The sequence below is a fragment of the Physeter macrocephalus genome, chromosome 1 (assembly GCF_002837175.3).
Source record: "Physeter macrocephalus isolate SW-GA chromosome 1, ASM283717v5, whole genome shotgun sequence".
Classification (NCBI taxonomy): Eukaryota; Metazoa; Chordata; class Mammalia; order Artiodactyla; family Physeteridae; genus Physeter; species Physeter macrocephalus.
The window spans coordinates 105881417-105902637 of NC_041214.2; the positions used below are offsets into that span (position 1 = coordinate 105881417).

The 21221-nt window shown below is 37.7% G+C and overlaps 1 protein-coding gene across 12 annotated transcripts in view; it reads right to left on the reverse strand.

Moving 5' to 3' along the window:
- Positions 1–21221, reverse strand: part of BBX (BBX high mobility group box domain containing) — a 291235-nt gene that overhangs the window by 54729 nt on the left and 215285 nt on the right. For all 12 annotated transcript variants that reach the window (XM_028493704.2, XM_055085734.1, XM_055085732.1 and 9 more), the window contains 3 exons: positions 19098–19165; positions 4038–4118; positions 919–993 (listed from right to left, as the gene is read on the reverse strand). In XM_028493704.2, the coding sequence (XP_028349505.2) occupies positions 919–993; positions 4038–4118; positions 19098–19165 (224 nt within the window). The remainder of the gene's footprint in view (positions 1–918; positions 994–4037; positions 4119–19097; positions 19166–21221) is intronic.

Consider the following 21221-nt stretch of genomic DNA (forward strand, 5'->3'; position numbering starts at 1 on the left):
AATCTCCAAAATATATAAACAGCTCATGCAGCTCAATATTAAAAAAACAAACAACCCAATCCAAAAATGGGCAGAAGACCTAAATAGACATTTCTCCATAGAAGACATACAGATGGCCAAGAAGCACATGAAACATCACTATTTATTAGCAAAATGCAAATCAAAACTACAATGAAGTATCACCACACACCAGTTAGAATGGGCATCATCAGAAAATCTACAAACAACATATGCTGGAGAGGGTGTGGAGAAAAGGGAACCCTCCTGCACTGTTGGTGGGAATGTAAATTGATACAGCCACTATGGAGAACAGTATGGAGGTTCCTTAAAAAATTGAAAATAGAATTACCATATGTTCCAGCAATCCCACTACTGGGCATATACCCAGAGAAAACCGTAATTCAAAAAGACACATGCACTCCAATGTTCACTGCAGCACTATTTACAATAGCCAGGTCATGGAAGCAACCTAAATGCCCATTGACAGACATTCATGGATAAAGATGTGGTACATATATACAATGGAATATTACTCAGCCATAAAAAGGAACGAAATTGGGTCATTTGTTGAGACATGGATGGATCTAAAGACTGTCATACAGAGTGAAGTAAGTCAGAAAGAGAAAAACAAATATCGTATATTAATGCATATAAGTGGAACCTAGAAAAATGGTACAGATGAACCAGTTTGCGGGGCAAAAACTGAGACACAGATGTAGAGAACAAATGTATGGACACCAAGGGGGGAAAGCAGCAGTGTGAGTGGTGGTGTGATGAATTGGGAGATTGGGATTGACATGTATACACTGATGTGGATAAAATTGATGACTAATAAGAACCTGCTGTATAAAAAAATAAATAAAATAAAATTCAAAAAAAAAAAAGAAAACAACAACAACAACAAAAAGAAGGCCATACCTCTGCAAACTGAAACAAGGCTGATGCTTGACATTGTTTTGAAGGAACATCAGGGTGGGAGGTACCTGAAGATATCTGAAAGGAAACAAATAATTTTTAAAGCACAAGGACATTTTACCATAACAGACTAATAGATTCTGCCAAATATTTCCACTGTACACACAGATAAAGATTAAGACATGAGTCATCACCCTCAATCCCTTTTAGAAAAACAGTATCAATGATAAACGAAGACAAAGGCCATGTTTTTAAAAACACATGTGGGAAGAACAAAAAAAGACTGAGTTTGGCTCATTTGCCATGTCTCTTGAAAGGTTGTCAGATATGTATCAAACAGCAGTTGAGGACACCTGTAGAGATAAATTTCCTTATTTCAGTGAATTTTCTAAAATATTATTAAAAGTTGAAAGCTGCAAGTAAATCTCTCTCCTCCCTACAGCACTCTCCTCAAGCTGTTCTCTGCTTTGAGACAGCTGTGAAACAGGGTTGGAGAAGCAAACCATGTGGGTCAGAGTATCTGGGACTGAATCTTAGTTCTGCTGCTCACTAGCTACATGACCTTGGGCAGCTCAGCTAATCTCTCTTGAGATTTATTTTTCCCAACTGTAAATTGATGATGATGATGATGATAATCCCCATTTTACAGGATTATGGTAAGAAGAAAATAAGCCATAGAATACACTGCCTGGCATGGCACCAAAACTCAATAAATTGTTTATTGAATATGAACAGCATTTCTTTATTTTATAACACCATGCATCTTCCCATACACACACACACACACACACACACACACACACACACACACACACGCCCCTCAGGTGTCTGACAGTGGATAGAGGATTCTGTCACACCATCCTTGCTTCAGCTAGGAGAATTCTGTTTCTATTTGGTGATTATGGTAACCTCATTAAAAGTTTGCTCTGAGGGCCACATGGAAATAGTTTTTAGGATGTTTTGAGAGCAAGGTCAGTTATTAAGTTTGGTTTCAAAGTGAGCAAAGTTTCTATACAGCTACAAACTAGGGTGAAAATGAGTCACAAGAGCAGAAAGCGTGAGCATTGTAAATTCAGCCCATTTCCAGTTCCACAAAAGTCTTTTTCTTCAATTAACTGTGCTCACTGACTCCATCAAAGGGAACTTACTAAGCAATACATGCAGCTTGATCATGACTCCTCAATCCCAGGAATCATTTTTTCATATTAATTAAATTAAGTTGTTTGGAAAAACAATGGAGCCAGTTGGTGATACAATATCAAAGTCAATTTTGTGGATAAGAAAGAATTAGAAGAGAGCCTGATGGAATTATTGACTCTATTCACTGCTGAAGGCATTAGAAAAATTTTAATTCCACCATATCTTTTGCATCAGACAAATAAGCATTTTTAGAACAAATATCAGTAAAAAGAAAAAAGATCTCCCAGATCCTATTTAACAAACTAGACATACACAAATTGTCGTAAATGGCTAAGATCTAACCAAGTACTTTGAAAATATTTCAGAGTAAAGATGTAGAACTCTTCTTGGTCAAACAATGAAACCTATCATTTCAAAAGACCTCCGTGTGCAAGCTGTGACAGACTGCAGATATGAATCCACAAGGATGTTCCTGACATCCTGGGAATTATAAACTGTAGGTCTTACTTCAGACATGACTTTTCACTCCTACCAAACCTCTATAAAAGTTAAAGAAAATAAATAGTTTGTGTAAGGGGAAATGCCTGACCTACAATATATTTCTTCAAGGATTAAATTAGACAGTGAACAAAACAGAACCAGTGGTATAAACAATCTAGATTTTTGAAAAGCATTTCACAAGTTTTTAAACAAAAGGATGTTTCTCCAAATTAATATTGGGATAAAGGAGATGTTGACATGAATAGGGAGCTCCTGAAGAAATATTACATTAGGGTCAGGGATCTCTTTGGAATCTTTGGTTTGCTGTAGTAACCAAAAACATGCACATGTGTCAACACACCCAAAATTTCATGTGAAATCTAAGAGATTTCACTACATCTTTCACCAGGGATCACTGGTTAAGTATCTCTGCTTTCAAAGTTGAGACTAACATTATTTAATATGTCTAAAACTACTGTTTAAAAGGGAGTGCAGATTGAATCTGCTATTACATTAAATTCTTGAGGAAACAATATAAAAAACAATTGGAATTCATGGCACATCTCACAGAGAGCAGAAAGGAAAGAGATAGATAAGGAGTATTATGTGAGCAAATATATATTAAAACATTCTGGTGATATCAGCAGGACATTTAGGCATATAATAAACAATGTCATAAAAGGAATGACCTAATATGCCAGTGTGAAAAGTAATTCTGCCAATGAAATGTTGAGAACCACCAGGAAAGGACACTAGAGGAGAAAAACTTCTGAAACTAAAAATATGCTCTCCTTTGTACAAAACTGTACCACAAGGGGCAAACATTAGGAAGGATGACAGTGTGAAAGAAGGTCTAGTGAAAGACAATTAGAATGATCAAGGGAAGACCATGTGGTTTAAAGTTTAGAAAAAAGTAATCAGTGATGGCTCCATATTGAGTTCTAGGGTAAATGCAGATATTTTGGGAAGCAGTCTTAACCTTTAGACTTGATATCAAGGATAATGTGCTTTTCTACATCATCTCGGAATATGTCAGAGACATACTGAACCAAACAGGTTTGATACAAGACATAAGATTTTGAAAACTGCCAACTGCATGCTAAAGTTTCAAGAGAAGTTTACTTAAAATAAATACAAAGGAATGCACAGCCAATAACCATGAGTCAATATTGTCTTCTGATTTAATACCTGACAAATCAATATCTGATAAATGACTAAGTTCTAAAAATAGTTCAATTATATTCTTAACTTCCCTATCCATGAATAAAAATTAGTGATGAGGTTTAAGTGCAATAATATTTAGTATGAGTTAATAACAAGCTTCTATAAACATATTTATTCCTTAATTAAGAGACTCCAAAGTTCCAGAATTTGGTACTATTTTCCGTTGTATGATTACTTGAGCTAAGAATGCAGGGTTCTTCTTTGCTTTAAGTTACTTTCATCAGCCCAAATTTAAGCTCACTTTACAATTTTATTAAGTATAAATTGTAATATATTACCTCGGCAAACTGAAATAATGGTGACTTCTGACGCAATTCAGAGGATTCTGAAACATCAGGCCTGCAAGTGCCAGAGGATATCTGAAACAAAGAAAGGTGGTATGAGGCATCACAAGAATAGCTTCTGGAAGACAACAGAAGACAAATGTCATGTAAAACATTCCTATTTGAGGAAGGAATGGTTTTGACTCCCCAAATTTGAGGCAGTACTGTGACAAAAAGGTAGTTATATTCTGCAAAGTCTTACACAAGGTTTTTATCAAGTTTTATATATTCATTCAACTTCTAAATAATGCCATAAATTGTAGGAGATAGACAGGACAAGGCGTTTCAGAAAAATTACTATTAACCAAAGAGAAATGTCTAAAATGATGCCTATTTGATCTCTTGGCTTTCTGCAACCAAATCCAAAGAACATCTACTTCTTCCAGGTTCTGTGTTTCCCCACTATTTCATATAACCTGACTACATGAAAACCCAAATGAGTTTCGATTATAAACCTTTTGGGAAAACAAAACTAAGGTCCAATTTTTGTTTTCCAGGGCTTTCATGTATTTATATACAAGCCTCAATCTTAGAAAAGTTAGTATTATTTTCCTAAGAGAAATTTCCTTTATAATATATTGTTGTATATTATTTACGACACTGGGTAAACATTTAACGCTCTACAATCTTTACCTGTGATTTTCATTATTAACAACAGTTACAGAAACACCACTGATTTTTTAAAAAATTCTTGCTGTTTATCAAGTACTATTCTCAGGATACATAATTCCTCTTTATCTCAATGTCAAAAATTGACCCATTTCTGCACTTGGGTGAAATAATAACTTAGGTGGTAGCCTATAATTCAAAAGTCATAGGAGTCATAGAATGTTAGAGGGGAAGGATTTCAGCATCCCTCTGATCTAACCCTTTTTACAGAAAAAGGAACGTAGGACCAGACAGGTAAATGACATCCCTACTCCCCAGCATTCAATAATCCCCTTATTCTTTATTATTATAGCACTTAGCACTGACCACCACAAGACATAAATATGTGTTTATGGTCCATCTTCTCCCAGGGATTTTGTTTCATGCAGAATCCTCAACATTGCCTGGGCACAGTGTAGATACTCAAGTATTTGTTGAGTTAACTAAATCAAAAGTGGCAACATGTCTTCTAAATACCAAAACAGTGTGTCCCCTCTCTCTCCTTTCCTGAATGACAAGGTTAGAGAGTCTTAGGGAACAAGTTAGCTTTCACTTTAGAGGAAAAATAAAAGTTAAAAATACTTTTTAATAACATGTTTCTGACTACAAAATAATCCAAGATCACTATTGAAAATCCGAAAAAAAAAAAAAAAAAAAAAAAAAAAAACAGAAGAAGAATCATCTCCCAAAGATAAGCACTGGTAATATTCCATGTATATTCTTCTAGTTGTGTGTATACATAATGTTTTCAACAGAAATGGGACGATGTACTACAGTTACACAATGTTCGTTTCTAACAATACGTTGATTTTCCTGTTATTAAACCTTTTCCAATGTAATTTTAATAGCTGCATGTGATTAAATTAGATGGTTGAATCTATGGAAAGAGCTGGCAGTCACCCAGGTTATGTTCCTAAAACTAGAGTTTCTCACTGAACTTCTTCAGTAGACATGGAAGATGTGTTTCTCTAACAACGTCATAGGCCACTGGGCAGGAGAAGCATTTAAAATTTTAATTGTCACCTTTGGATTTGAAAGGGTAATGGCCAACTTCTTCCAGTGATAAGCTCCACAGAAAAGGTGCAGAAGCTTTAATTAATTTGCCACCTGTGGTTTGGCTGCCAAAGCCTGATTCCCTCCCTGTCACTTGACTATTTGAAAACTAGTGTGCCAAAAAGTCCAGAAGTTTTTATTTGCTTTCTAAAACTTTGAAGCCAAGGAGACACAAAATGTACTAAAAAAAGCCCAGCAGGGCTTCCCTGGTGGTGCAGCGGTTAAGAGTCCGCCTGCCGATGCAGGGGACACGAGTTCGTGCCCCGGTCCGGGAGGATCCCACATGCCGCGGAGCGGCTGGGCCCGTGAGCCATGGCCGCTGAGCCTGCGCGTCCGGAGCCTGTGCTCCGCAACAGGAGAGGCCACAGCAGTGAGGGGCCCGCGTACCGCAAAAAAAAAAAAAAGGCCAGCAAATCCTGAAATTACTAGCCACAAAAAATTCCTTTATTGGAAGGAATACTTGAATGAACTGTATCTTTATAATTTCTAAACAAAGAAAAAAAATCAATACTGTCCTGGTTTATAAAGAAATCCTGTGTGCTTAACCCCTAGATATCTTGGTAAATAATCAAAATTTTGTTTAAAATTGAGCCTAGGGAATTCCCTGGCGGTCCAGTGGTTAAGGATTTGGTGCTTTCACTGCCGTGGCCCAGGTTCAATCCCTGGTTGGGGAACTAAGATCCCACAAATTGCGTGGCCAAAAATTAAAATAAAATAAAATAGAGCCTAGGACTAAATAAAAATTATAAAGTGACTTTATAAAACTTTAATAATGTAGGTTGTACACATTACAGAAAGCTCTGGAGATATTTAGAATTAAGTATATTATCATATAGGGTAACTACCCTATATAAAGCCTATATAATATATAACACATATTTTTATTTCTAATCCCATGATGCATGAGAGTTATCATTTATGAGATTAACCTATGGCTCAATTAGAGTTCATATTAACTGTAAGAAGAAAAGTCAACTTTCTTTTAAGTGCCATTATAGATAATATGGCCATGACTATACATCCAGTCATCAAGGTTTAAAGTTAAATGAGACCCTCTGCAATCATTATGATGGATGGTCTTAAATAAAACTTTCTATTTGTATGGAGAATTCAAATGTAAGTACATCTATAGACATCTATAATCCTACACGTTATGTCGATTGTACTGTGCAATCAGAGAAGTCCACGTGTGCGTGTTTGTGCTCCCCACGCACCTGATGCACAGTAGATACACAGTGAAAACTGATTGACTGACTTGATTCTCTGTGTTTACGAATATGAGGAATCTCAATGACCTGGCCAGGAATCACACAACAAAAGCTGTCCAATGGTTGAAACAGCAATTACAGTCACTGAGGCTATGCATTTTACTGTAGTGGGTAACGTCTCCTTTTAAAATCTAGTTTACTCTTACTTTAAAGCACTGTGGATTTAGCCTTTATTGTCAGTGTAGTATAATGGAAACAGCACAAAATTAGGAGGCAGAAGACTTGGCTTACTACTAAGCTGTGTGGCTACCTGACTTTCTAGGCCACAGAACTAACAGAAGCAGCAAATCACAAGGGGCCAAGAGTGGGGATAAGAAAAAGGAAGAGGGGCTTCCCTGGTGGTGCAGTGGTTGGGAATCCACCTGCCACGGCAGGGGATGCGGGTTCGAGCTCTGGTCTGGGAGGATCCCACATGCCACAGAGCAACTACGCCCATGAGCCCACGTGCCACAACTACTGAAGCCCGCGCGCCTAGAGCCCATGCTCTGCGACTGCAACGAGAGGACACTGCAGTGAGAAGCCCGTGCACCGCAACGAAGAGTAGCTCCCACTGACCACAACTAGAGAAAGCTCGCGTGCAGCAACGAAGACCCAATGCAGCCAAAAATAAATAAAATTTTTTATTTTAAAAAAAGGAAGAGCGTTGAAAAAGAAACAATGCCACCAGCAAGAAGACACAGAGCGAAAAGACAGAAAAACTGTAGGCACAAATTTTTAAAAAAATTTTATTGAAGCATAGTTGATTTACAACACAAATGTTTTATAAAGCATTGTAGTCTATTTAAAACAAATAACCAAAATATTGGGTGTAAGACAGGCTTAAGGATGTACTGTACAACATGGGGAATATAGCCAATATTTTGTAAAAATTGTAAATGGAAAGTAACCTTCCAAAATTGTATTAAAATTGTTAAAAATCTCGGTTATTTAGTAAAGTGGATTATTACAAAAGCTAAAAAATATATTTAAAAATAATAATAAAATAGAGCAAGTAGTCCTAAAGTTTTTCCTAAATGTAGTAATTAATATTTGTAACTGTGATTCTAAGTTGTCAAGATAAGAATAATTATAAAATATATCCCTTATTAAAAGGCAGAAATGCATGTGATACATGCTAGACATATTTCCACCTAAAATCTCAAAATATAAAAATGGTTCAATGACATGGAAAATGTACTGAGGTAGAATTCATTCTTGAGTGTTTGATAAATGAGGCATACAGTGCAAGTGTATATATTTGTGCATACATGTAAATGTTTGGCAAAGAAATCTGGCATTACATCCACATGGAAGGAAGAGGTTATTTCCCACAAAAGACTTCTGCTTAATGTTATTAGAGGATCCTAGACCTTGTCACGGAGAAACATCATTCTTCAACATCCATTCTTCAGCTAAAGCCAGCTTACTTTCTAAACATAACAAAATATAGAGATCAAAGATATCTGTTCCGGGGCTTCCCTGGTGGTGCAGTGGTTAAGAATCCGCCTGCCAATGCAGGGGACACGGGTTCGAGCACTGGTCCAGGAAGATCCCACATGCCGTGGAGCAACTAAGCCCGTGTGCCACAACTACTTAGCCTGCGCTCTAGAGCCCACGAGCCACAACTACGGAGCCAGCGCGCCTAGAGCCCGTGCTCCGCAACAAGAGAGGCCACCGCAATGAGAAGCCCGCGCACCGCAACGAAGAGCAGCCCCCGCTGGCTGCAACTAGAGAAAGCCCGCGGGCAGCAACGAAGACCCAACGTGGCCAAAAATAAGTAAATTAATAAATAAATCTATTTAAAAATATACATATCTGTTCATCAATTAAGAGGAAAGAAAAAATACCAAATAAGTAGAGATTCGATAAAGGGAGGAAAAAACCCAAGAAGCTCTTTTTAGAAATAGTCTCTGAAATAATCCATAAAGCCACTAGGTGTTGCTATATGCCCAATAAAGAAAACTGCTAGAGGGATTTTAAAAGCAGTTTTGTTAACCACATAACGTTTTCAACTTCCTTTAAATCCAATCTTCCCTTTAAATTAGCTATAATTCTCAATAACCAAGGAAGGGGAATGATTAGTAAAATTAAGAATTATGACGAGGTAATACTTTTTTCCCACAGGCAAAATGCACATCATGATAACGAGAGACATAGAAACATGATCCAGCCCCTTGATATAAAACAAGATGAAGCCACTCAGATGCACTGTTTGGAAAGCTAGGTTTTATTAAGAGCCCATTCCTACTTTGCGAGGCACAAGACCTCAGACACAGAGCTGGATTGTGATGGACACATAGTCAACAAAAAGGATGAAGTACACTGGTCGTTATCTGAACTCCACATCACTGCTCTTGCTAATTTAAACATTTACTGATTACTCACTCCTTCAACAAACATTCAATAAACACCCATTACATACCAGCCACAAAGACTGCTGTTCTCTTTCAAGAAGCTTACATCCCACTTGTGTGCATTATATGCTGGGGAATAAAATGAGACTAAGGGGATGTGTCTGGCTGTTAAGTTGCTTGCATTTCAATGCAGGAGACAGCTACACATTGAGAACAGACGTGCCTCTTGGTGGAATATTACAAGGTCTGTGGGAGGACAGAGAAGCAGCCTTCATTCTTTCTGGGGACAGATGGAAGAAGTAAGGTAAGTAGCATCTGAGATCTCCCTAGAAGGAACACCAGAATCGTGGAAATGATGTGGTCACAGCAGGAGGAAAAGCATGGAGGAAGTGCCCTGTGTGAGAAGCAGTGACTGTCCCTGTGTGACTGAAGCCTGAGATGCCCGGGAGTGCAGCGGGAGATGAATCAGACTGAGAGGGAACTGAATGCTAGGTTAAGAAGTCTGAAAATTAGGCTGGAGGCAATGGGGAGTCAGCCAAGGTTTTCAGTCAGAGGAGCGGCATGATGAGAGATGTGTAGTTAAATAATTCTGTCAGTGGAGTGCAGGATGACCTTGGCTGGGGCGTGACTGGAGGCAAGAGACCAATTAGAAGGTTAAGGAAATAAACCAGCTGAGATGCGGGGCCCCAATTAAATCAGAGATGGCATGTGCCAGGGCTCAGTAATTGCCTGGAAAGGTGTCAGGGTGGAGGGAGAGGGGTCAGTCAGTGCCAGTGTTCCTAAGGTAAGTTAAACCCTTTCACCGAAAGAGCAAATATGAGAGAAGGAAGACTGTATAGGCAGCGGTGGAAGGCGGGGTTGTCTTCTTCCGGAGGAGAGGGGTTGGGGGTAGAGGATTCCATTTCAGAGTTCAAGGACAAAGATCCTGTGTGACTCCAAGGCCCAGTGATCTGATTCTCACCCTCATTCAGCCTGGCCCAGGCTTTCCTACAATTGGCAGCTTTTGCCAGGTGTCCTTCTATAACGGAGGACCTGAGTGATCACTTAATTTGCATTTAATGTGAGATGTTAAATGAAGCTCTGCAATGGACTTGAGCTTTTAAACACAGGTGAATTCAATGTAAGTATACTGCATACAAGTTAGTCCTTCAAAACCTACTTAAGGACTAAAATGAAGCCACTCTTAATTAAGCCTCAATGAGGTTAAGGAGCACCTGAGGACTAAAGCAGCGCACCTGAGTGGCAGACGCTAGGACTGGGCTGCAGGTGAGAGAGAACGGGGCCACCCAGAGGAGCACAACCCAACGGCACCGCATAGAGTTGTGAGCGCCTCAAAATTAGAATATAAGTCAAGCCATTTGGCTGAGAGGAAGGGTAAGTCCCCGGCTTTTCTCAGGGCACCAGGGCTACCAGAGCCAAGTTTCCTATCATTCTAAGCCATGTGGCAGAGCACTAGGATGGAAGTCCAGGACAGACTCCAGGTCACCTCTACACACTGCTATAGTAGTTGAGACAAACCATAGCATCCTCCTGCCTCAGTTTCCTCATTTGATTAAACAGGCAACAACGCTACTGACGTCTTCACAGGACACCGTGAGAACAGAATGCAGTTGTGTATATGAACATGCTCTCAACGACAACGCGGCAGCGACAGTACCACCCTTCCCGTTTACCTTCTTGTTCTCTATTCTCCTCTTTCTTTCCCCGCTCACTTGTTGCCCACCTTCCCCACTACCCCTTCCCACCATCTCTGGGAGACCGAGGATCTCATGTGAGTTCACCACTGTCTTGAGCAATGCGGCCTAGGAACTCAACGAGGACAGATGCTCGTCGATCAGGCTGGGTCGAAGGACTCGATTCTCTGGGCTTTGAGCCCCACTGCTGAGAGGTGGAAGAGGCTGGGCTGGATGGGCAGTTCCGCCAAAGTGGGCAGTGAGCAGTGAAATGCAAAGGAGAGGTTTCTACCCGGAATTGAGAAAGCTCCAAGAGCCTATTTAATGTAAAATTTAAGTATAGTATTTCCTCACAAAATGTTTAAAAGCTATAAAACTGTGAGAAGGGAAATTAACAGCTTCAGTGGGAAGGGGGCAAGAGTCAGGGGTAGGGTTGGAATTCAGTGGATTTAAGCAACCTGGAGTATGGTAGCCTAGGAGAGGCACATGTCAAACTAGCTCAAATGTACCAACAGGCAGTAAAATAATTTCCCCCAACTTCACTGATATCAGATATTTTAAGAAAGGGGAAAACTTTCAAGTTTATCAAAAATCTGTATTTGTTTTAAATTTAAAACTCACAGTGTTTTAAATATAGACATATTCATTAACAAGTATTGGTATTATCACCTTTTCTCTTAGATTTCACCCATCTCATTACTTAATGGAAAATATACAGGCTTAAATCCTAGTATAATGACTTTCTTGCTCTATGACCTTAGACAGGCTATTTAACCTCTCTAGCCTAGTTTCCTCATTTATGAAATGGGGAATAATAAACCAACCTTTTAAGGCACATGGAAGGATGAAATGAGATGATCAGTGTAAGTGCTTAGTACAGTGCTTGGTGCCCAGAAAGCACTCATGAAATGGCTGCATAAGGGTGCAGACACCACTGCATAAGTGGCCCGAGTTGAGGTCAGGTGGGTGGGGACTGAATCACAAAGGTCCCTGTAGGCTATATGAAGACTGAAGCTAGTCCCCCTGGGTTCAAATCCTAATTCTGTCACTTCATAGCTACACAATCTTGAACAGATTATTTTCTCAATGTGAATACGCTGCTGGTAAAACATACTATAGCCTGTAGGAGTAATAGCCTGACATAATATAAGCTTTCAAGTTAAGTATGAAATACCAAGAATCAATTATGGTAATAATACTAGGTAACTACAAGAATGCTTTTCAGGAGAGGTGCAAATGCCTTACAGGTTTTATTTAATTAATCTTCATAGATGTCTTGGGAGTTAGAAGCAAGTGGGTATTATTATTATTTTTTTAACATCTTTATTGGAGTATAATTGCTTTACAATGGTGTGTTAGTTTCTGCTTTATAACAAAGTGAATCAGTTATACATCTACATATATCCCCATATCTCTTCCCTCTTGCATCTCCCTCCCTCCCACCCTCCCTATCCCACCCCTCTAGGTGGTCACAAAGCACCGAGCTGATCTCCCTGTGCTATGCGGCTGCTTCCCACTAGCTATCGGTTTTACATTTGGTAGTGTATATAAAAAGAAACGAAATTGAGTTGTTTGTAGTGAGGTGGATGGACCTAGAGTCTGTCATACAGAGTGAAGTAAGTCAGAAAGAGAAAAACAAGTGGGTATTATTAGTTCCATCTTACAGGATGGAAGGCAAAGAAAAACGTGGCTTGATCGTAACTCTACTGTCACATCTCTTCATTCCAACAAAAGAACTAGGCATTCTAAAATCACAGACCCAGGTCTAATATTACTTCCCGAACATCTGAAACTTTGCCTTCAGTTTATTCATTCAACTAAATCGATATTGATACCGTCAAACCTTTTCATCAGCCAAGATTACTCTGCCTACCTTTTCTTATTTTCTTTTATTCCCCAAACTATCTTTTCTGTTTTAGCCAAGATGACTTTCTGGTGCTCACTTAGGTCCAATACTGAAATGTCGACCTTTCCAATATTATTCCAAGCTGTTCTATATATTATGTGTTGAATAATCTCCCCTTCCATTTCTGAAATGTATCAGTCCCTGCCTTTATTTTTAAAATTTAATTTAGCTTTACATTTTTATTAAAATAAGTTAAAAATATAACACTATAGAAATTTTCAGTCCTGGAGATTACTTCTAGAAATTCTAGATCAAATACTTATACTTTATTTATTACATTTTCATCTTCAGATAGTAACTCACCGATATGAATCATAAAGGCTTAACTCAATGTAACTAACTGCCTTCTCTTTAGCTCTTCCCAGAGTTTGATGTGAACATTATTACTTTTATTTCTTCTATTTTTTTCTTTCTCGTTCCTTTAAAGTAAAAAGGAAAAGTGTTCACTTAAAGCTGCTAGACACTGTAGAATGTACTGGCTCTCTACAACCCCCTGGTTAGCATATTTTAAGCGTATACCATATTTTCTTGATTAAAAAGCTTCATTTGTTTTTCAGCTTCTGTTTGCTAAAATCTCATATTCATTGGCAACACTCGTTTCCATTTCCTTCACTATTATGGGGTTATTTCCTAATAAGATTTCTATGCTTACATTTCACTGGGTGTCAGTAGAGACAAGCTTAGGCTGCTATTTTGAGTGTGTGTGTGGGGGGGGTGTAGGGTGTCACTCCCTGATGGCTGTGTTGCTCAATACAGGCAAACCTCGGAGATACGGCGGGTCCGGTTCCAAACCACCACAATCAAAAGCGAATATTGCAATAAAGCTAGTCTCACAAAGTTTTTGGTTTTCCAGAGCATATAAGTTATGTTTACACTATAATGTAGTCTATTAAGTGTACAATAACATTATATCTAAAAAAAAAGGGACATGCTTTAATTTTACAATGCCTTATTGCTAAAAAATGCTATCATCTGAGCCTTCAGTGAGTCATCCTTTTTCTGATGGAGGGTCTTGCCTCGACATTGATGGCTGCTGACTGGTCAGGGTGGTTGGTGGTAGATGAAAGTTAGGGAGGCTGTGACAATTTCTTAAAATAAGACAACAATGAAGTTTGTCACATTAATTGACTCTTCCTTTCACAAACGATTTCTCTACAGCATGCGATGTTGTTTGATACTCTTTTACCCACAGCAGAACTTCTTTCTAAACTGGAGTCAATCCTCTCAAACCCTGCCACTGCTTATCAACTAAATTTATGTCACACTGTAAATCCTTTCTCGTCATGACAATCTTCATAGCATCTTCACCAGGAGTAGATTCCAGCTCAAGAAACCACTTTCTTTGCCCCATTAGGAGCAACTCCCCATCTGTTAAAGTTTTATCATGAGATTGAAGCAATTCAGTCACATCTTCAGCTCCTAATTCTAGTTCTCTTGCTATCTCCACCACATCTGTAGTTACTTCCTCCATGCAAGTCTTGAACCCCTCAATGTCATCCATGAGGGTTGGAATCAACTTTTTCCCAACTCCTGTTAATGTTTATTTTTTTGTTTGTTTTTTATTTTTTTGGCCGCACTGCACAGCTTTTGGGATATTAGTTCCCCGACCAGGGATCGAACCCAGGCCTTGGCAGTGAAAGCACCAAGTCCTAACCACTGGACCGCCAGGGAATTCCCTTAATGTTGATATTTAGATCTCTTCCCATGAAACACAAATATTCTTAATGGCATCTAGAATGGTGAATCCTTTCCAGGAGGTTTTCAACTAACTGACTTTGCCCAGATCCATCAGAGGAATCACTATATATGGCAGCTACAGCCTTACAAAATGTATTTCTTAAATAATAAGACTTGAAAGTCGACGAGACTCCTTGATCCATGGGTGGCAGAATGGATGTGTTAATAGGCATGAAAACAACATTAGTCTCCTTGTGCATCTACATCAGAGCTCTTGGATAACCAAGTGCATTGTCAATGAGAAGTAATATTTTAAAAGGAATCTTCTTTTCTAAGGAGTAGGTCACAACAGCGGGTTTAAAATATTCAGTAAACTATGTTATAAACAGATATGCTGCCATCCAGGTTTTGCTGCTCCACTTATACAGCACAGGCAGAGTTGGTTTAGCCTAACTCTTGAGGGCCCTAGGATTTTCCGAATGGTAAATGAGCACTGGTTTCAATTTAAGTCACCAGCTGCATTAGTCCCTAACAAGAGAGTAGGTTTGTCTTTTGAAGCCTGGAAGTCAGACATTGACTCCTCCCTAGATATGAAAGCCCTAGATGGCATCTTCTTCCAATAGAAGGCTGTTTCATCTACACTGAAAATCTGTTGTTCAGTGTAGCCACCTTCATGAAGTATCTTAGCTAGATCTTTGGAATAACTTGCTCTAGCTTCTACATCAGCACTTGCTGCTTCACCTTGCCCTTTGATGTTATGGAGATGGTACCTTTTCTTAAAGCTCATGAACCAGCCTCTGCTGGCTTCAAACTTTTGCAGCATCCACACCTCTTTGAGCCTTCACAGAATTGAGTAGAGTTATGACCTTGCTCTGGATTAGGCTTTGGCTTAAGGGAATGTTGTGTCTGGTTTGATCTTCTAACCAGACCACTAAAACTTCTCCGTATCAGCGATAAGACTGTTTCACATTCTTATCATTCGTGTGTTAAATGGAATAGTACTTTTAATTTCCTTCAAGAACTTTTCCTTTGCATTCACACCTTGGCTGTTTGGCGCAAGAGGGCCCACTTTCAGCCTTTCCCAGCTTTCAACATGCCTTCTTCACTAAGCTTGATCATTTCTAGCTTTCAATTTAAAGTGAGAGACATGTGACTCTTCCTTTCATTTGAACACTTAAGAGACCAGTGTAGAGTGATTAACTGATTTAATTTCAACATTGTTGTGTCTCAGGGAATAGAGAGGCCTGAGGAAAGGGAGAGAGATGAGGGGGAGGGGGGACTGCTGGTTGGTGGAGCAGTCAGAACAAACACAACATTTATTAGTTAAGTTCGCTGTCTCATATGGGTGTGATTTGTAGCACCCCCTCCTCAAATTACAATAGTAACATTAAAGATCGCTGATCACAAACCGCCAAAACAAATATAATAATAAGTCTGAAATACTGCAAGAATTAACAAAATGTTACACAGAGATAAGGAGCAAGTAATACAGTTGAAAAAATGTTGCCAATAGACCTGCTGGATGCAGGGTTGCCATAAACCTTCAATTTGTAAAAAATGCAATATCTGCAAATGCAATATGTGCAATAAAATGAGGTATGCCTATACATTTATTTTGCTTCTTTAATCCATAAACTCTTTAATAACAAACACTGCTTTTTAAAAATTTATCCCAAATATGTAATGCATTTCAATGTACAGGACTGATCATTTATGTGAAAAAGAATCAAACAAACTATAAATGCAATTTTTATCCCTTTTATTGATCAGAGACACAAATTACAGAACCAAGCTTGGCTTAATAACAGTAGCATATAAAAATGTTGACCTGATAACGCCAAAAATCTATGGTGGCAGATTCAGAGTTAATCAGAAGACTGAGAAAAAAAGGAGAAAACTCAAACATTTTGCTTGTTATTATTTGCTCACTGCTATCTCAAGAACATATAACTTCTCTCTGAAAACCCTAAGAGCACATCACATGTAGATCTGGGAAATTGTACAGGCCAAAGAAGCTTTTAGCCTGGAATTTTACTGTTCCTGTAAGAAAGCCTCTCTCTACCTTCTAGAATTGTTTTTAAAAATACAGCTATTACCTATATTAAATTTTCTATATTAAAAAAATAGACTTTTGAGGACTTTTTCTATGTGATTAGGTTTTAGACTATTGAACAAAGGAAAATCTCCCTTTAAATAAAATATTTCAGAATAAGAATTTTCTCGTGGCATTTTTAAAAGCCATTACAATTAGACCTCCTCTGTGGCAGAATTTTTGTAAAATGTCACTTTATTTGACTGGTCCTACCTAATAGTATAACCAGACTTCACAGTAATTGTTCCAAATGTCAGAAGCATGAAATTTCTGTACTTCTCTCCTTATCTCATTATATTTATAATTTTCTTTTAAAAATATAAGTATGTATTCACTGTATTTGTCATCTGCCAATGTACATAAGCCCCTAAAGTTCTATGACCATGTCTACATATTTGGAATAAGACATTGCATAGAAATTAGGTGCTAACTGAAATCTACTGATACCTATGACATAAACTCTCAAACTAATTATATTTAGAGACAGCATTATTTTATACAAATTTTGCTGCTTTATTATTTCAGTATCTCAAGATTATTTTCAATAATGACCTAAATATATCTGAGATGAAAAGTACGGATTATGAAGAAAGAGTTGTATTCTTAGAAGTGGTTCTTAAAGACCTAACTGCTGGCAACTTCTTCCTTAGCATAAATTCCCTTCTCCTGTACGGTTTACTTCTTTAAGCCATTTAACTTTATTTCTTTAGCTTGAGAATTTTCAAAACAGTTCCCCTTCATCAGAAATGGAAGGCTGACCAATGCATGGTTTAAACTGCTTGTGTCAAACTCTGCTGTCCTTAAAAGCTGTGAGAAGAGCTATTCACTAAAAAGAGCCCAAGAGACAAACTTTAATCAAAGAAAAAAAAGTATTCCTTTCTTTGACTAGCATTTACAGATAGATAGCATCTATCTGTAAGTTCTTAGATGTTTATTTGTTTACATTTTTTCCTGAAAGTTAAAAGGAATGCTAATAGATATTGGGAAGAAAACTCCATTATTATCTAATCTGTTAGAAAAGATGATACTGACTTTCACAATACAGTGTATTCTTGGAAATCATGAGTCAGACTGTGTTGAAAGGTCAAATGTGCATTATTACTCCAACATTCACCTGTGGGAACATGCTTGGGATACTCTACACCCAAGTGAGAGTTAGTCTGATTGCTATTAGGGAGAAGCCATGTGTTAGAAAGTAAAATGATGCCAGAGAAGGCTATTGTGTGAGGAAGTACAAACATGCTGAATAATAAGTATGCAAAGGTACAAAGTGACATGTTTACTTTTTCTAGCTAAAGCTTAGTATAATGTAAATAACTACCAGTCCACCAAATTTACACATTTATTGCTACACTGAATTGAATAGAAATAAAAAGTTAAATCAAACTGAACATATGGTCAACTACTATGGATCCCAAATATAAACTGTAAATAATAAAAACCTTTTGTGATGTAAATATCTTATGTGGTATCCTCTAAAACGATTATCTGAATAGACTTCAACTGTAATCCATATAGCACGCACACAACTTAAAAAACAAAAGAAAGAAAGAAAGAAAAAAAAATATATGCAATATAATTGCTAAATAGCAACTCTGGTTGGGGATTGAAAAACTTCCAGCTCAAGGACCTGAGTTTGGTAAAATAATATGATCTGCAGGTCACTGCATCTGGCCTCTGTTAAATGGGTCTGGAAAATAGAGGAATTCCACAAATGCAAACTATGCATGGCTACCGGATACTACCTGCCTATCAAAACCACACTTAAAAATATTTAGCAAAAACAGCCCAATAACAATACAAGGGAATAAAAAATGAAACCAAGGTCATAAGGGCCTGGGTCCTTTTTCATTTTCCATTTAAAAAAATAAGCAACCTTGGAAAGCCATGTTTCCTGATTTTCAAAAACAGGAGTTTGAATTTATTCAGGTACCAGAGAGACTGACAGTTTCATGCTTTTTTAAACTCTCATCTTTTCACTAGCAAGTCTAATGAGAACATTACAAAAGCAGAGAATGTTATGAATAGAATGAATGAATCATAGGATCCACCTTATGGACCCCATGACACAGTCATGGCAAATGCTAATTATCTGTACATTGCAAGTCTTATTCCTGTGCTCAGGGAACCTCAAAATCTGTACCTGACTTGTGTTTGTGTCCTTTTGGGTTTATATACCCCACTCTGTTACCCTCAAGGCACAATATAATGCACATAGAGATCTTAATGAAAACAATTAAAAGCAGAGTTTATTCATGAGCTGTAAAAAGTGAAACTGTAGAACTAACAGTGTGAACAGAACACAAATGTCTGTGTTCTCAAGCCCCAGCAGAAGCAGAGTGGAGAGGGATGAGGGACCACTTACCTCTGGTGTACCAAGAGCATGTTCTCCAGCTAAAAGCAGCATGCTCAGGCCTCCCATTTGAGTAGGATCTAAATAAGTCAAAAACAAGTAAATCATCAATTCATAACCATGAAGTACATATAATCCAGAGTCGAAAAAGAATACTCACAAAGACTAGCAATCAGAAATCCAACAGAACCACATGTAACTTATTACAGAAAACTTCTGAAACTCTTTATGAAGGAAAAACCTGGGGTACATGTGCTTAGTACTCATACTTTTGTGAGCTTTTTAAATACCACTGTTGTCCACCATTCCAACAAAATACTTTCTTCAATACCACAGCTGTTTATAACATGAATTATCTCCTAATGTGATGCTTCTTTCCTTACTGCATGGGGAGTTTGGATGGATTTTTTTTTTTAAGCAAAATAGTGCTTATACTTGTCTTCTAAGAAACTTGAGATTGTTATTCTCAAATTGTTATTTCTGCCACATGATATCAGGGCTGATAAAAAGAACAAGGCCATCAGAGGAACTAGAGAACAGGGAGATATTTTACAAAGGGGACTCCAAAAATCTAGTGGGCTTTGTTCAAATATTCTTTCTTTAAAACTTTCAAAAACAAATTTAAACAATGACGTATTTATAACGTCTTAAATCTTAGGGGTACAGTTAGGCCCTGCCTTGAAAGGCCTCGAAATACCTTTAACATTGAAAATGAACCCTTTTTATGCTACCAAAGGTCTTTGTTTTCATTCCTTCAATAATCAACAGAAAAAGAAAGAGAAAATGAAAGCAAACTGGTAGATCTATGACCCAGGATTATATCTAAACAAGTAAAGTACAGACAATAAGAAACCTATAGACTTTAAGGTGGTCTTAAATGAATTAAATTTCAGAACTTCAATGAACTAACATATCTGAAACTGCCTAAGTCAGTGCTTATCCCAGTGCATATTGGTCCTCAATAAATGCACTTTTTATTTTAGTAATCTCTCTACAATTCAAAATGAGGACCGGGCATAGTGTTGCCTGAAGACATTAAGGCGTCTCTCTTCTCTTTCTTTTTTGATTTTTTTGTTTAAAGATATGCCCTTAAGTACATCTTTGAATACAATCTGTCTCAGGAACTCATGAAGCAACTCTGACCACATCTTACATACAGTCAAATTAAAAAAAAAAATTTTTTTTTGAAAAAAGAATCTGAGGGGAAGGAAGGGAGGGAGGGAGGGAGGGAAAGGAAGGAGGGAGGGAGGGACAGCAGAAGGAAAGAAGGGAGGAAGGAAGGAACGGCTTAGTAGAGGGGAAAATATGTCACCAAACAATCAGGTGGTCACAGAACAGCTCCATATTGGAAGGTAGCCACGTAGTAATACACAGAGGAACATGAGCTGGTTTGCTGAAATAAGGCTCTTTGTTGTTGTTTTAAGAGTCCATCCTTAATTAAATGTTAAGTTTATGAACTATTTTGGCTGCTAAAAGAGACACGTAAATCTACTGGCAAATAAAATTCAGGAGAGAGAAATTAATTTAGCAGAAAGTAAAGGTGTGCTTTGGTTCTTTGAGCAGCTAAATACTTTTGCAGCTGCCATTCTAGAGATCAGGAGTCTTGCATAATTGCATTCTAATAAAGATAAAAATGTGTTAGTTCAAATTATAAAGTAAAATAGGAACATACTTCCATAATTTATTTAAGTTATATACCAATATGACTTTGCTGTATAGATACTAAAATACAGACAAGAAATCATCATCTTTTATATTAATTTATACTTATATAATGTTATTTGGATATATCAAAAATATATTTATATAAATAGCATGCTTACTGTTGCAGCTCAATAACAAAAAAACAAACAACCCAATCCAAAAATGGGCAGAAGAACTAAATAGACATTTCTCCAAAGAAGATATACAGATCGCCAACAAACACATGAAAGAATGCTCAACATCATTAATCATTAGAGAAATGCAAATCAAAACGACAATGAGATATCATCTCACACCGGTCAGATTGGCCATCATCAAAAACTCTAGAAACAATAAATGCTGGAGAGGGTGTGGAGAAAAGGGAACCCTCTTGCACTGCTGGTGGGAATAATGTAAATTGATACAGCCACTATGGAGAACAGTATGGAGGTT